General features: G+C 34.5%; 1 protein-coding gene across 2 annotated transcripts in view; it reads right to left on the bottom strand.

Moving 5' to 3' along the window:
- The window catches only part of Stim (stromal interaction molecule), a 124542-nt gene that overhangs the window by 41759 nt on the left and 64233 nt on the right, over positions 1-18550 (bottom strand). For both annotated transcript variants that reach the window (XM_085961280.1, XM_085961281.1), the window contains exon 5: positions 18382-18497. In XM_085961280.1, the coding sequence (XP_085817406.1) occupies positions 18382-18497 (116 nt within the window). The remainder of the gene's footprint in view (positions 1-18381; positions 18498-18550) is intronic.

Genomic DNA, 18550 nt, shown 5'->3' with positions numbered 1-18550 from the left:
AAACATAATTGACAATGGATAGAGTCGCAACAAAAAAAAAACGATAGATTCGTCACACAATTCGCTGCGATGCACGAAAATCGCTAATGCGAAATACGATCAATGGGTCCATAATCTATTGTTGAATTAATTTAGTTTGGACCTTCAATGCCAGTGGAGATAATAGACAAATTCATTATTACGATCGCCCGAAGCGGCCATTGACTAAAAACTCGTGGTCAACACATTTTCGACGTATCCATTTGAATATAGAATAATGAAATTATTAGTTAAGTCTTTTTAAACAAGACATTAAACAAACATGTAAAAATAGCTCTGACAAGATGACAGACAATAAATCTTTTAAAAATGTTGTGTTATTACCTATATTAGAATACATTATATTTCATCGCAATGAATTCAAAGCTGCGACAGGGAAAAACAATTTACCTATAACTACCGATATTTCTGAAAATTTGTAACATAGAGCTGAAGTGTAGAGTTCAAATTTGTTTATACCACAGAACAAAAATAATGCATATAATTCCGATAGGCTATATACCAATACAGTAAATAATGTTGACGCAGGGTTTTGAATGTGTGAGTGTCCTACGAAAATGAACTACGCATTATAGACGTGCAATAGTGTGTGTAATACACCAATATTAAATGAGCGTCAATGCATAAACCGAGAACAGTTGTCAGTATTCGACGTCTGACGTATTCTTGACACGTGTTAAAATTTATCCCATATTCTTCCTTACTCGAGATTGATTGCCTGCTTCTCCTTACCCGTTAGGTATTTCAGTTTCCATTATTTCTGAGTTCCCTGATTTACACCTTAAATTGGGGTAGTTTCTACCACCGACCTAAATGTAAGACACATATTATATTACAGGCGGCACATTTTGAGGTGCGCCGAACCAAGGAAAGAAGCAAATAAAAAATATTTTAGTTCTATATTTTCCAAAATTTGTTAGTAGCAGCAATGTATGATTTTTGTAATAGAACATAGTCGCCATTTTAGCATATATGTATATATTTGATGTTGTCTTTTAAGAGCATTACTAACACTGAAGGCAGCGCTCGAAATGGAAAATTTTACGAAACGGAGCGCTCGACAGTTTTCTGAAGATATTTACATAGTTATCAAATTTTATGTGTATTTCGTAAAAATAAGTGTGTTAGATTTTCTATTACTGGCCTATCTATATCTAGCTCAGATGGTCAAATTATTTTTTCCACGAGACGGAGCGGTAATTTTGCCGAATTCACGAACAGGAATGGCGCTCCGGTCTATTTCGAGCCCTGACTGTAGGTTATGTTTAAACTTTAAACGAAAGAGGCACGAAACACTAACATATCAGAAGTCCACCAAAAGATTCATCTATGAATAAGACGTAATGGTTTTGAAACAAAGTTTGTTATGTATTAACAAAAAAACATTATTTCAAAACCATTATAATGGAGTTTTACTACGTAAATGCCAGTTCAATTAATATATATTATGAAAAGGGCATTGGACTAAATTTTAGTCACTAAAAGGAGAGTCGCGCGAAGATAATGAGTTATTCTTGCAAATCAGTTTGTTTCAACTTTTCTCCCAGACAATCATTTATTATATATTTGAAAGGGACTTCTGGACTTTCGTTTTTAAGGTACATAAAATACCAACGTTAATGCCAAATTCACAAGGAAGACGAGACACAAAAAGTTGCCATACGCATATGACGGAAAATATAATAAAATATTTACTAACAGAGGTCGATAGCCGATCGGCGCTGCGTCTCGCACATGACGTATCATCACGCTCACTTCTCCAACCCAATTAGCTCTTTGCACGAACTCGGTCTTTTCTCCAATCCACAGACACTACACTAGATACATAATCGTATCTTTATATCCACATATTCAACACAATATTTTATTAACCACACCACTTGTCACTAACGTCAATATGTACTTATGAAATGTTTGACTTTTGACAATTTGAACATTGTTAATCGTGACAATGTCACCTATATGAAGTTTACTATACACGTAATCCAATCATTTATATAAAATAAGTCCATATAATTTTCATTCGAAAATGTTTTCCTTCGAATTCGTCTATTGAAAACTGCCTAGGTACATACCGACAATCAAATGCTTCAATTTGAATAATTAATTATTCACTTCAATTAAATATGTCATATGATTGACTTCACAGCTACCAACGTAACACTTGACTGTGATAAAATAATAAACTATTCACATATTTATAAAATGATTATAAATCAATTCAAAAATCCCTAGATCGTTTGTTTTATTGTGTGAACAGCTTGTTTTGGTTGCAATTTCTTCTGAGACGTGCTTGATTCGCGGAAAATAAAATGTGTCAATCTATTACAACTACAAATAGTACAAACATTCACAGATTCGAGGAATGAAACTGTATAAACAGCAATTTCTCATACCCAGCAGGTCCACAAATTAAAAAAAAATATATTTTGAAGGATTTTATTTTAAATCTCAAATACCTACGTCGTGTAAAGGTAAATGAAAGTGGTGAGCATTTTTAAACATTAGCAGAAATTATTACCCATTCTCAGAGTTCGCTTTATAGTTAGTTGGGTTTCCTTTGTTTTGCAGACTATTTTTAGTACATAAATTGTATATTTGTAATTAACTATCACTTATAATAATTGAAAAAAGGAAAAAATACAACACGTAGTTAACGTCTTGCTTCTGAGCTATGTCTACATGACACACTTGACAAAATTCACAAGAAGAAACACATTTCATGTAAATAGTCCAGACTCTTATTGCAATGATTTGGGTATCAACGATCTAATTTCTAAATTGATCAAAAAATGAAATTATTAGGTATGAATAAGTAGCTTGATATTATTCTTTTGACCATGTCTGATCCCAATATGATCATATCGTCACTGCTCTGGCAGAAGACACTAATTCGAAAAAATTACATATTGAGTTAGTAACAAAATGTTCCATATTTCAAACTTTACCGTCTGGAAACCTTCTTAATAAATAAACAGTCTTTATTTTAAAGTCATCCTTTTTACGATTACTTAATAAACTCACATTATAGACCATTTCAAACATTTGAACAACTTCAAAGTCAAACTACTTAAAACTAGTATTCTCCAGTTAGTGTGTTCTGCCAGAACAGAGACGATATGGGCCGCCACGGAGTGGTGGTTTGTATTAACAGGTTTTTGTTTTTATGAAATATGGATGTCAAGACACTTGCTCAATCTATTAGGTCCATACTCTTACTCCACGTACCTGGGACCCACGACAATATAAGCCGATGCGTAGGCCACTCGGCCATCGCGGGCGTCAAATGATACAATTAATAATATACTACTAACGCTTCTGTTTCATCAATATATCAATGATTTTTAAAAACATCTGACAATAATTAAAAAAATGTTTAATTAGGTACTATACGTAAATAATATATAATAATATTAATAATAATATCTTTCCAAATAATTGAATACACAAGTGGATGAAGGTGTTATGTACCCATCTTTCATATGGATGTATGTAACATCAATGTTCATTGGTCTGGCATTACGGCAAGGGATGAAGGGACTATGTTACTTTATTTTTTTTACTTTTAGTTTTATTTTGTTATTTTCTTTTAGTGGATGAAGGTGTCATGTACACGTTTTTATAAATAAATTACACATTTGAAGATTTTAACAAACTATTTCTGACGTTAGTAAAATTGTGTGATCCTTAGTTACCACTTGAATACATCACTAGTTAAATTATCATCAACTGAAAAAAATACATCAAAAAAACTTTGACCTCAATTTACTCAAAACTTTGATTTTGTAACATAACTCCTTCATCCACTTATGTCTTCAATTATATTAGATGTTGTTACGTAAAAAGTTTCTCAAACTCTGATATTTTTGCAATTCATTGCAGCTTCCTCTAACTTTTTATGGTAGTTAGTCAATATTTAATGTACAGACAGACATGGATATATTGTTCTATACCTACGCGTATAATATTATGCATAGTGTTGTAATAGCGATGTTCATCTCTAACGAGGCTATTCTTCGTACAGCAATTTTATTGTACTGTCATAGCGACAAAGTCAGGTAACGGATAGAACTGTAAATAGCTGCTGAGGTAATTAGCAGGCACACTTTTTATTTACCTCGCAACCTTGTTAGAAACGAATTAAAATTGTATCGTATTTATTTTGTGGAGGTCAGCAGCATACGTCCAATAACAACGCAAATGAAAACTAATCAATGATGTAATAATTCAATTCGGGAAACCTGTACCGGGGTATATTGTGACAATTTGTAAACATACTAGGTGGAAAGCCCATACAATGATGTTAAAGTAACACTATAAAGTTGGTAAAAACTTAATCGTATCATCATTGTTTACTAACTGCCAAAGGAAAAAGTCTTGCGTATGTAATAAAAGTACCTATCATTTCCACAATTAATAATAATTAATGTAGTCATCCAAATAAATCCAATCAATTAAGATTGGGAGACTGCGATGGCTAGGTCATGTGCACCGTATGAATGACAATGAACCGGCAAAGAGAGTGATGTCCAGCAATCCAATAGGGCGTAGAAGAAGAGGCAAGCCAAAGATTCGCTGGTTAGATGGAGCTGCCAGTGACTGCCGTATTCTGGGGGTACCACATTGGAAAGCGGCCACACTGGATAGGGGTAGGTGGAGGGAGCTGTTGGAGGAGGCCAGGACCCACACCGGGTTGTCGCGCCCCTGATGATGATGATCAAAATAAATGGTCAGAATGTTTTCTAAAACCGTCCTTCAGGCTTTGCAAAATTTTCCCCACTAATTTAATTAATGGTTATTATTTAATACAAATGACAGCAACGCTATTTTCATTTATTCTGTTCATTTGTCATAATATCATTTGACTTCAAAATATTTATTGCTTTTGAAATTGGAACTGCGCAGAAGACCCTTGCATTGAAGGCTTCAAAATTTGGAAAATGTTAATTGATTTTTATGTGTATCATGAAAAAGTGACGCTAATCTGGCATTGTATAATTAAATCATAACTAGATTTGTCGTATCCCATTTCCATTTAAGGAGCTTATTAAACTCCATTACATTTTAATTGAACTATCTTCAGGATGATGTGAGTGGATACATCTTACACATACTTCAGAATTTGCACTGGATTTGCCAACAGAAATTCGGGGGTTGTACGTATCCCCTAATGATATGAAAACCTAGACGGCGGAACCAGTGATAGCTGGACTGCGATACAGGAGATTGGAGGATGCTCGCCCAGAATAATAGTAAAACGGCAGCGCTGGATAGTCCAAGATGGAAGAAAAAAGTTTCTGGAGAGAGGCAAGACCTGCCAAGGGCTGTAGAGCCAAGAATAATATTATCCAATGAAGGTTAAGCGCGCATGAACGATCAATTAAACGGCAAATCAACAATCGGGTAGTTCCGACATCTGCATTGTTTAGCGCGTCTTCTCAATGATGCAATCGACTAAGTGACCTCATGCGGGTGTAACGGGGCGAACAAATTATCATGATGTCACATGTGCTCACGGTTTGTCACGCCGACTGTCACGTCGTCACTTCGCAGTATATTTTAAATGATAACTATCTATAAATTCAATTATAGAAAGTGCCAACTTGAGTAGTTCTTCGGATTAAGAAGAGAAGGTCGAAACTGTTGTTGCTTTTGCAGTTATCGATCAACAAAATAAAAAGCATGGGTCCATGATATAAATTAATAGAATACGCGAAGCATTGGGTCAATCAATAAAATTATTACGTACGGCAATTTCTGTTTTTGCGCACGTTTTTAAATAAAAAATAGTGACATGTATTTATTTTTTGAAAATTACATATTCGGTCTTTAATTTACCGGTCTCATCTGGAGACGAAAACTTAGTAACATAGAAAATCCATAGAGCAAACCACTAGAAACAAAGAGCACGTGATTCGAAATTGTGTAAACTTGCAGGAAATTAAAAAAAGTCCACTGACTCGTGCGGCTGATACGCGTGAGGTAACCTCATTGTAGTGATAGCAATTTCGCCAGAATTTGCTAACTGACAATATTAGTTTTTTTGTTTAAAATGTGCTACGGAATGGGAGCATCAGTCTGATAACATTTTAAAATACCAAGAGAACCGGCATTGCACATTTTCCCCCGTAGCGCGAGCTTACCGTGAGCACACGTGACGTGATCGAGCCATAACGCTTATATCACAATGATAGTATATGAATATGTAAAAAAGAAAGATTATGATTAATAGATTCTAACAATGTGTAGGTATCTACAGCAAGAGCCTGTTTAATCTCACGTTGGTATTCACGAATAAAGATCTATGAGGTTGTACAATCTTGTAACAATGTAAGATGGACACAAAACATTAATAAATGAAGTCTGCCAACATTACCAACAATTCCAACCGAGTACGAATTTACTTACGTTCTTAAAATTTGGTATTGTATTAAATAAAATGAATTACAATTTAAAAAGATATCGATGTCTTTGAGTTAAACACTGCTTGATTAGATTAATTTTGCAGCATTCGATCTTGGAATGAAGTGCTTTTGAACGGCCTTTGCTAAGCAGTAAGCAGTCACCGAGGTTATACCGAATATTTTCATACACAACACTGTTATCCTACAAACGAAAAAGACATTGTCAACAGCCACAAATTTAAATTTAAAAAAAAAGAACACTACACTAATTATAAAATCTTTAGCTACTACCACTATGTATGTATTTAGTCTATGATAAATCCACAATCACTGACATTCGATAGAGTACGATCACCTGATTAGACACCACTACGATAATGAAACACTTAATAATTATGAAGTACACAATATAATGTAACAAGGTATGTATTAAATAAATATTAGTTTTTGCTGTCACTCGTGTGTAAAAAAAAGTTAATCAAGCGTCATATCACCGCGAGACTAGTTTACCGATTGTCAGAGTTTTTTTTTATTCTCAGTTCACCTGTTCTGGGTATATATTTTGCAACTATGGCAATAAACTAATGATGATACTCGCGATGTCAAGTTCACCAATTATCTGCAATGCATTGTGACGTGATTGATCAAGAGTATAAAACTGTATACGTGTATTTTACTTCAATGTTATTAAATTTAATGCTACCGTCAGCTGCATATCTTTAGGACAGTTTAATAATGGATGGGACACTGTTTTTATAAACAAATATCTTATGAACACAACAGAATAATAATATGATTCTTTATACTATCTCAATTCTTAATTTGATAACAAGAAATGAGATAGCAAAGAGTGAAATTTTCAAAATAAGATATCTCCTTAACCTATAACGCCTGTAGACTTGCATGGATTTACTGGCACCAACAGTGTGTAAATTCAACTATCGCGATAATAACTGTTTACACGTAATAGTGATCGACGAGACACGTAACTGTCTCGTCAATTTCATTCTTCAAGCGTAAGCGAAACGAGTTGTTGTCATTGTATGATGCTATTTGATAGATTGTGAAAATTGATATCTAAACGTCAAAATGCGCTGCGCGGAGTTCATATTGTTTCCTGCAGGCTCATCACTATTGTTCTACTGCGCATGCGCATACTTCACGCAAGTTCCAACTATCGCGTGAAAATTTAGAACCTTACGAATATTTTTTGATCTATGCATGCAATCTTGCAACTTGCAAGAATACGTGTTTAGACGTGGATTTTCTTTTTATGGCCACGTTAATACGTACTATCAGCAGTAAATCCATGTATGTGTAAACGGGGTATTAGCTTAGACATAGACCTAAAACGGATACTAAGGATGGATCGTTGTTATGTCCTCTCTATTCCTTTCTATGGTGTGGAGGTATGGACATTAAATAAGCAAATAGCACGGAGGACACGAATTAGGTACAAAGGACGGCGAAGCTTTACGTAGCACCAAAACTGTTCAACTACTGTACCTCAGTCACATAACAGGATAAAAGTACAACATTCAACAGGTCACCGTCCAAGAATATAATCACGGTTTACGTCACAGGAGAAAACATCGCATTTCGTGAGTTAAGAACCTCCACCTGATTGCAGCTTCACGGAACTGCATTGGGTAGCAGATCGTAATGTTAATAGGGGATGGCAAGTATTTTAAGTTGCACATTATTGACAAATTATCAAATTAATACTCTTAGGGCCGGATGCTTAGTCATACTTAGTTAAATAAGTGAGCTTGTGCATTTTATAAGCGATTTATGGAATTCATATGGTACATAATAAATTATTTTTACATAATACCAACGCCCATACATTTTGCATCTACATGTGTATTATGGTTTTGTGATTCTGTTCAAACTGTGCACGGAGTGATAATAAAATAATGTGTAAGCACATGTTTGGTCAAAATCGTCCACAGCATTCCTTGATCTAACAGATTAAGAATCGGATTCCATCACGGATAATGTAACTCAATTCAGAAACATAATATAACATACGGCTCGTCGGTGCCGTACCCTGCAAACGGCTTTTACAGTGTACATGCATATCCGGTCAAATGGGCGAGCAGATTGCAAAAACTATTACCCACTCGCAATCAGAATTATATTTTTACACGAAGTGAAGACAACAAGTTATAAATTCAAGACGTTCGCAAGATGACATGGGGGGAGGATCACGGCATCACAAAAAACTCGTGTAGGGTAAGAGGTATAATGATGGGCCAGTTAAGCGAATGGCTTGCTTTGATCGGTCAGAACAAGCTTATTAATGCGGTTTTATTGAAATGCAATTTTTTTCGTGTTTGCAAAGCATGTATATTGATATATATGTGTACATATTTTATAATATCAAACATGGTTATTACAAAAAATATAAATGAAAAAAAAATCGAAAAAAGTACAGTGATGGGCCACGCTCAGATAGTGATCGGCCACTTTCCAGACAGTGATGGGCCACCCGTCTTTTTCTGCATAAATTAAAAAACAACTAAGGCTTACTTTTCAATAAAATAATGAATCAACGTGTCTAATCTTATGATATAATCAACAAACATACTCCTTTATCTCACCGTTGATGTAATAAAAGAGGATAGAGTGACAGAGAGTGTATTCTAAGGTCTTAGAAAATTATCGACCTATCTGTTGAATACTTCATCACCTGAGTCACTAAATAAAACATCAATCTCAATTGGGACATGGACCTGCTGAGATTTTGGAACGCAATTTGAATGGAAGCTATCTTTATATACTGAACATTCTAATTTAATAAGATGTTTTATTATTATTTCACAAATCGCACAACGATTTTGGCAGCCATTTTTTAAACTTTATTATTTTTGATTGCCTCTACTTTCAATTGCCTCATTAAAATGTGTGGTTTTTGTCTTTATTCTTTTTATCTTCCTCTGCACTTTTCTTGTTTTCCATTTTTTGATCTTAAATATCTCTATATTTTTGCGAAGTGATGGCGAATGGAACTCTTTGTAAAACATGTTTATCGTTTATTTTTGGTATCTGAGGCCATGATAATGTTTGAATTAGAACTGTAGATATATTAACCATATGTTCATTTATTTCTTCCATGCGTTCAGTATCTATTTCCATGTTGCATTCTCTGACGGCACTGACACGTTAGATACATTTAATTGGGTTATATTTTCTATGCTCTTGCTGTTGTCAGGTGATGACTTAATTTGATTAAGTTTTTCCGCAATCGGTAGGTATGGTACAAAAATGTTTTATCTGTTTACGTCAGCTAGTATTTTGACTATTTTTAAGCTTCTCTTCTGTTTAATTGCCCACTACATTCGTTAAATCGTTAAGGATGAAAACAGCATTTTGCGATATTTTGCAGCTTTAACTGGAGGGAAAACAGTTATATCTATAGGCTGAAGAATCCTAGATGCATTAGGATTATAGTGCTATAAGATTTATTTCAAATACAATTTTAGACAAAGCTCACTAACTTGGTAGATAAGATGTGACTTATGCCTTTCGATAAATAATATAGGAAACTCTATTCACAGAGTAACCAGATTCGGATAGAAAATATATCCAATGTATTGTGTATGGTAGCACTCCGATTTTTTTTTTTGCAACTTCACATAGTGATCCCCCATTTTTATAAAAGTATGCAACAGCATCATCTATAGTTTAACATCATATTTAAACTTAAATTATTCAGTATTTTGATATTCTGAAAGAAATGGGAAGCAAAATGTTTCTAAATACAGTGATCGGCCAGTACAAATTCAGTGATCGGCCACGTGGCCAACGACTGTCTAAAATTAAAATAACATAAAAATAAAAACGGCAGGTACCATAGTGCATTATAAATATTGTATTTAGCATAAAAAAGTTAACTAAAAGTAAAAAACCATTTTTTCAGTCATGGGCCAGCCCGGCCCATCATACAACTGCTACATATATTTAGTGCAGTAAATGGCCACCCAGCTAGATGTGTCATTTTAATTTAAAATAGTCGTAGACTTAACATAATTATATGTTTGAATATCCAGCATAACGATTATTAAATAAAAAGTATAATTAGTAATATAGTTAAAGAGATCTTACCTTCCAAAGTATGTTATTTCCTTAACAAAAAGTTAAGCAATTGTCTGACAAAATGCAAAACGTGTGACTTGGTATACAAAATGGTCACTTATAGGGTCAGTCCTGCTACCTATACAGGAAATAATGTGCTAGAACCGAAGTATATGATGTTGTGAGTCACATATAGGAACAAATACCCATAACTTAGGTTTTTAAATACCTATTTTTTGTGTTTTACTGCTGAGTGGCCCATCACTGGAGGGTGGCCCACGATTGTACCTCTAACCCTACTACCTAACGACTTTATTTATATTACAATTAATACTAGCGATTGTAGCGTGTTCTTTATAATCAGTGCTTGCAGCCAATCAAATGGGTTTCGCCATTGGATTTTTTTATCCATTCGTGAATAATGAATGCAGTAACCGTAAAGTGAATAAATAAATACTAAAAATAAATCATATTAGAATATTTAGTTTGCTGCAAATGTTGCATGATCCGTGACGATTAAACATCGTATTTTATTGTTAAATTAATAGTATCCTCTGTTTTAAACTATTCTTAGGGTAGGTACTTGAAGGAATTTGAATTTAAATTGTAATTGAGTGTGCATAGTGTCTGAAGACGCGCCCAAAGGCGAAACCCGTGTCGCAAAAACGATTCCAATGGAAAAGTCTGGACAAACTAAAAAGAATATAATAAATACTTGAAGAAGCAGCTTGCATCAAACTGTGGCAAGGATTGTTACTCAGGAACCACAGAATTAATGGGAACTGAAATACCTAACGGGTATGGTGTAACAGACAACCGATTACGAGTGAGGAAGAATATGGGATATACTGTCAAGTGTGTCAGATGTTTCAAGACTATGTCATTCTAAGCTTGTCCTTCGTTCTGACAACTGCTCTCGGTTTATGCACCGACGCTCATGTTTGTGTATTTGAAGGTTGTATAATACACTATTGCACGTCTATAATGTGTTTCATTTTCGTATGACACTCACACATTCAAAACCCTGGTTTAAAATGTAATGTATTGGGTTATAGCCTATCCGAATTCTCTTTATTAATCTGTACTGTGATTGTACTTTTCATGTATGGCATAACTAAAGGGTAGGAGAACCTTTTGGGATGTTACCTAAATCTAATAAAGATTACTTAATAATAAAAACAGTTGAATAATATGTATCATTTTATTTTTATAAATTTACCATGCCAGCCTTAATGGGTAATTCATAGCATCGAGAATAACGTCTGAAAATTATATTTTTAATGTCAAAATAATAACATAAAAGTACGTACAGATTCTAAACAATCTAAACTATGCGGATGTAACAAAAGACAAAATACTTAAGGAAACCGTAATGCGATGTGATGAGTGATGCTATTATGACAGCTGACACAACTAACGAGTTACGAAGACTGCTTTTTGGAGGGGTGTTAACTACCTACTATTCAATGCATCGTAAATCATAAATTACGGCTGACGCTATATTTAACATTTTTGCGACAACTCACTAAAAATATTGCCTGTAATAGCTGGGTATATTCTATACACAAGGCGGTTATCGATGGTAGTTTATCATATTTATGTATTGAGGGGGTTAATTGTTACAATTTACAATGAGTTAACCATCTAAACTGTCAAAAAGAGCTATGTTCTATGTTCTATGTTCATGACTGTGATAACTTTTAGATTACAATTATAATACTCAATACATAAATATGATAAACTACCGTCGATAGCCGCCGATATCTGCCTTGTGTATAGAATAGACCCACTAGTTTAATAGCCCGATGCGAGAACTCTTTAAATGTACTAGTCGACCTGATTTAAAACGTTGGTAACAATACCAATCTCGATGGAGTGACTATATAAAGAACGTCAGGGAAATTCTTTTCCCTGTGAATCTCTTGAGCTGCCGAATTAAAATGGGAAATGTCATGACTGTCATAAATGCGGAGCATATGTGTTATATTTCTATAAAGCGCTGGCTAGATGCTCATGCTTTAGGTACCACAAGCTTACGTGCGCAAACCGGTTTGTATCGGGAAGCCGAGACGAGAAAACTGTAGCTCGCGCAAGCCGAAAAGTGCTGTAAAAGTGTTCCGTATTTTTTGCACAGACTATACCGCGCAGGAAAATCGCTGCCGTCTAGCCGGCGCATAAGAGAAAGATTCATCTTTAGCCAGAATCAACATTATTGTGTAACATTGATTTGGGAAAATCCTATAGACGATAATCGATCAACATTATGTGAGAGTTCTCTCCTTCTCTTATCACGAGATAAATACTCACTTGAAACTTTGTACGGAATCAAAGCAGTGATTCTCAAATAGAAAGATTGTTAAATTTGATAATCTATGATTTAATCTATATTTAATATGGTACGTAGGTATATTGAATGTGGCTAAAAATGTGTACATGTGTAACTTCTCACACATACCTACTGAAATTTTGCGTGTAATGCCGTGTCAATGCGCAATTTCTAATGATACATAATATTATTAGTTTACAAAACTGCATCCGAAAATTCATGGCCCTCACTCTGGAAGCGGGCCTCCAGGCCAGGATCTTTGGAGCCCCCCCTACCTATCGCTAGGGTTAAAGGCGGTGGGACTTTTTACAGAATCGTTTTCTAAATGTTGTTTCAAGTAAAATTAATGGTATAAGGGTAAGGCTGGAACGCTCCAACATCACATAGGGGCCGATTACGCCACTTTCGGAACCACTGCTAGATAATAAATAATATTATGATTGTAGTAGGTAGACGTAGTACCTACATACTTACGCTATTATCAGCTGTTCATTAGAGGTCAATAAAGAGATTAAACGTCTACTAAGAGTGGACACTAAATCGCTAGGGCTAAAGGCGGTGGGACTTTTTACAGAATCGTTTTCTAAATGTTGTTTTAAGTAAAACTAAGGGTATAATGGTAAGGCTGGATTGCTCCAACATCACATAGGGGCCGATAACGCCACTTTGGGAACCACTGTAGCTAGATAATAAATAATATAATGATTGTGGTAGGTACACGTATTACCTACATACTAACGCTATTATCAGCTGTTCATTAGATGTCAATAAAGAGATTAAACGTCTACTAAGAGTGGACATTAAGCTTTTACGAAAAATTATCGAATCATCGCAAAATACACACATTTGTCATAAAAATAACACGCCATAGTGATTGATCGTACTAGACTTACTTTTTCCATTACCTACATTTTACCCATATTTATTTAATCGATGGTTTCATGGAATATGTACGTACATTTAAAAGCAAATATCTTAATTTCGATGTCTTAAGGCTATACTTCAGTTAAGGCATGGTCTAAAAAGATCGTGGCTAGGCGATGCGCGGATTGTGCAAATGACGCGTGCCGAACGAAATATAATTTGTCATAAAAATCCAACATGCGTCCATGTAATGTTATGTTTGTTGTTATATTACTAATAATAATAGTATATTCATTAACATGTTTTCTTTTTTAAGTACATACGTAAAGTTTTTAAGTCATCTTTACACGATTTAAGAATATTTTCATCCGACGCCATGACAAAACAAATCGACGTGCAGACACCTCGACTATCGGTCTTCGATTGGCGACTAGTTAGAAATTTCGTCGCAGCTACTGTTGAAATTTATTTGCCGTTTCACTGAAGCACGCTCTTAAAGAAAACGTGTACCTATCTTCGATTAAATCAAGCTAATGCATAAGTCATTTTATTTTTAAATGGGTTATTAAAAATAGTCATATGTACATATTTTTAACATTTATAATGAATAACTTTTCCAAATACACGTCAGTTCAGTCACAGGTTTCACTGGTGTCTCTTATGTCAAAAAAAAATCCTCTTATGTCAAAAATCTTAGTAGTAGGTACTTAGTTTTAGGCCCGTTTCAGACGGGACACCGGTGTCGCGCTCTTATATAATAAGGAGGCTATTGTATTCGAATAAAAGGGCCTTTGTATTATGTTTATGAACGCCCCGAGTTAATGAGTCAAAGCGTGTCCGGTACACTTTCCCTCGGCCGCTACATTCTCAAGCCGCCGATACACATGTTTTTATGACCGCAGCCAGTTTTATGTTCTAATTTATAACGCGAAATTAAGCGTTGACTCATTAGCTCTGGGCGTTCATAAACATAATACAAAGGCCCTTTATTCGAATACAAAGGCCTTCTTATTATATACAAGCGCGACCTGGTGTCCCGTCTGAAACGGGGGTTAGGCGTAAAACCCACTTAACGCAGCAAGTGGGGCTCTCGCGCAAAATTTCACAAGTGGCGCGTAAATCATCGAAAATACAACGTAATCAAATACGCCAGCGCACACTGGATTTGACGACGCATTATGCGCGCCCGCCCCATGAGTCATCGTTTTTTGGCTTCTCGGCGATACGAATGAACGAAAATACAACGTAGTCCATTCATTGAACGCGGCGAGCAAAATCACGCTCTGGAAGCGTCGTCGATCGACGGGCGAGAAGCCATTATTTAATAACAGAGAACTCATTGTTTAATTTTATTGCGTGTCCGATATTTCGCTGGTAGAATAATGTCATCGTGAATACTAATTACAGGCCCCGAAATAATTTAATATTTTTATTTCTTTGTTATGAGAGCCGCTGATAATAATAATTATTTTGTGCTTCTTGGGCCCCTTATTACATAGGTGAAGGGTAATGCGCGGGTGGGAGGGGGCCTACTCAGTAGTGAGCGCATCGAGCGCTTTTTTGGTGGGCTTTATGCCAGTTTAACAAAATGTTAAGGGTGAAATAGATGGTTTAAGAAAAGCTTTTTTCAATGGAGTATAATGCTTAAAAAGTTTAAGAAAATGGACAATACTTTTTAATGTGACTGACTGACCATAATCAAAATAATCATTAAAAAAAACATGGCAAAATAGATTTTATTCCACGAATATTATTATACTGGCCAGTCGAACTACATAAATATTACTTAAAAAAAAATAGCATCGATAGAAGATAGGTATGTATTATACTGTAGGTATATTCGGCCGATTTTCATTCGTAAATAATATTATAAAAATTGGAATCCAGCGCCATCTCTATAAATTGGCACTATTCACTATCACTGTTAGCAACATAACATTGGTTTTATGACATTTTTATGCTGCGTTGTAGGTAATTTTTATTGTAAATTGATTTGCGATAGCATTTAGCTGGCGACTATTTAACCAACGAATTAAAAATAATTGTGTACGATACCGCCGATAATAAAAAAAAAATGTTATAAAGATTTTACGAACAGCAGGCTGGCTACTATTATTTATTTATCTGTCCTGAGATATAAAGGTAAATTTGAGATTCATATATTTTTAAAGCAAGCATTGAAAAAAATATTCAAAACAAACAGAATTCAAAATTATGTTATAATTTATGATGTAATTAGAATTAAAGTCTTCGATTAAATACTAGGTTTCAAAACATAAACGGAATTTTATTCAATTTGGGGGTTCTCAATAATTATAGGGAGCTGATAATATCTTATAGCAGTGGTCAGCAAATATTTCGGACATAGGAGTTAAATATGTATTGTTGAACAAGAACTTTTTGTCCACGTGTTAAAACTGTGAACACCTCCAGTGCAGCTAGTCGAATGAGAAACGCCCCAAAGTTATCATTTCATTTTACGCTCCTGTGGTGTACGGATCTATGAATTTTCGTAATTTGAAGCTTTTTATAATAAAAATATATCTAAAACGATCAGGAGCGATGTTAGAATTATTACTTATCAGTAAACTTTTGGTTTATTACGAAAAAGAAAAATATTGCTAAGGTTTAAGACAGTGAGATACTTTAAAATAGCGTTTTTCAAATGATGTTAGAAGTAAAATCGTATTGATTCTACGTTCAGCGATTTTTTGTATTTATTAATACATCCACTTGAATTATGGTTAGTTGTCGGGTTAACAATAATTATTTGTCAAGTATTTTTACTATTAGAGCAAATTTGTATTTTGTGATTATCCCACTTATCTTCTTGACGCCACGCCGCCCCCTCCCTGAGCTTGGGCCCCCAGGCTAGAGCCCCCCACCATGTGGGGGACCTGCACTAAAATTACATTACATACTTATTTGATAAATAATTAAATATACATAACACATGACGATGAACCAAATGTGCATATTCCCATATATTTGTATTATCAATAATATATTTAATTAATAATATGATACCTGAGCTTGCTTCAATGAACGTAAAAGTTTTTAGCCTTACTTACTTAGCTTGGTAGCCTTGTCAGATATACATGAATATTCTTTATTAACCGAAATCCAGAAAATAGCATAAGTGCTTCTAAAGTATCTTCGGCATTGGTTGCAAAAGGATTTCGACTCCAGTCATATTGAGTGTATGAAAGTAATGATGAAATTTCTTTTGAAGCAAAGTTTAATGTTTTTGAGTTGGATCCAAAATTAATTGCTTGTTTTCATTGGTGGTCTGGTAGGTTCTTTGGTACATTTGTAGAAATCCTAATTTATCAGATCACGTTGTTTAATTAAGTTCATGCAGGTGCTCAAATGTATTTATTGCCAGCCATATACGCAAATTTGGCTATTAAGTAAGTATTGTATAATATACAAAAGTATTTGAGTTTTTTTAAGCAATGCTCCGCGGCACATCTAGCATCGTCTCGCGGCACATCAGTGTGCCGTGGCACACCGGTTGCGGAGCACTGCTTTAAAGTGTCATGTCTCGCGATCGGCTTTAATTTTCTATGATAGTTTTACATAATATATATAAAAAAACTACATGACAATAATATTAAAAAAAAAATCTAAGTACGAGGGTAGCATTTATTTCCATATGACAAATTTCACCCGTCAACAGATCGGCATAATATTCTAAATTAAATTTCATGTTAGAAAACACAGACTCATACAAGTAGTAGATACGTAGATCCAAACAAGCCGCATATTTTAATGGATAATACATGTGTTAATGTCTAAACCAGTTTCTCAGCAGTCTAAATTCATTTCTATTGTACTTAACATTTCGAAAATGAATTCCACTTCGTTTATACATGTTATAATAATTGTATAAACGACTTTTTATTAAGTACGTCATCTATTGATGACACCCTGATTCAAAATCACAAAAGATGATCGCAATTTTAGATAAACATCAGAAGCAAAAAGTTGTAAGTAAATTTCCACGTGCTTGTACAGGTTACTTAATCAGAATAATATAACTGTGGGTACAAATCCGCCAAGGATTTTTTTATTATTGATATTATGATATTTTTTCTGATATATTATAAAATATTATGTATGTTCTTTCATATCCAAATTGATTGAGACTAATAATTACCAAAGTACCTAAATACTTAATAGGTATAATATTATTTACAAAACTGACAAAATTAGATTGTTTTTCTTCTAGGACACTACATCAAACTAGTGTTGCCAATAATTGCCATTGACAAAAAATGCCAGATAGGGTAAAAAAATAAACTAATTGGCAGAAAAAACGTTAGATTGATTTTCTTACAACTAAAAAAAATATTTAGAAACTACACTTCAAAAAAATATATAATAACTTCGAACAATGTTTTGTAATAACAAAATAAATTGAAGGAGAAGTTCAACATTCCAGTATGTTGATTTTCAAGCATATTGGTGTAAAATTTATTCTAGGTTTTTTTGTGGGAAATTAAGCCTTATGTGATATTGCTAGATTGACGCCATAAGCCAGGTGCGTATTTAGCCAGCTAAATGCCAAGTTGGCACCGCTGCGTCTAACGCGATCGACAGTTTGGCGACCGCTGCTCTAGAAATTACTTTGTGATTGAATGAGAAAAAATTGAGTGGTGCAAGAATTACCTTTGGGAGGTCCAAACAGTACGACGTCCATGGCCTTCAGGGCGATTTTCTGCTTGTGGATGGGATCCTTGATGCCAAGCACTCCGCTCAGGTATTGCATGTTGTTGACAGCCATTCTAGCAAAAGGAAACCGAATGATAATCTGCCAAATTTTGTAAAATACAAAATA

Source organism: Rhyacophila brunnea, unplaced genomic scaffold, assembly GCF_057557595.1.
Source record: "Rhyacophila brunnea isolate RB1 unplaced genomic scaffold, BYU_Rbru_1.0 scaffold_12, whole genome shotgun sequence".
In the NCBI taxonomy this organism is placed as follows: Eukaryota; Metazoa; Arthropoda; class Insecta; order Trichoptera; family Rhyacophilidae; genus Rhyacophila; species Rhyacophila brunnea.
This window is presented reverse-complemented; position numbering and strand designations above follow the sequence as displayed.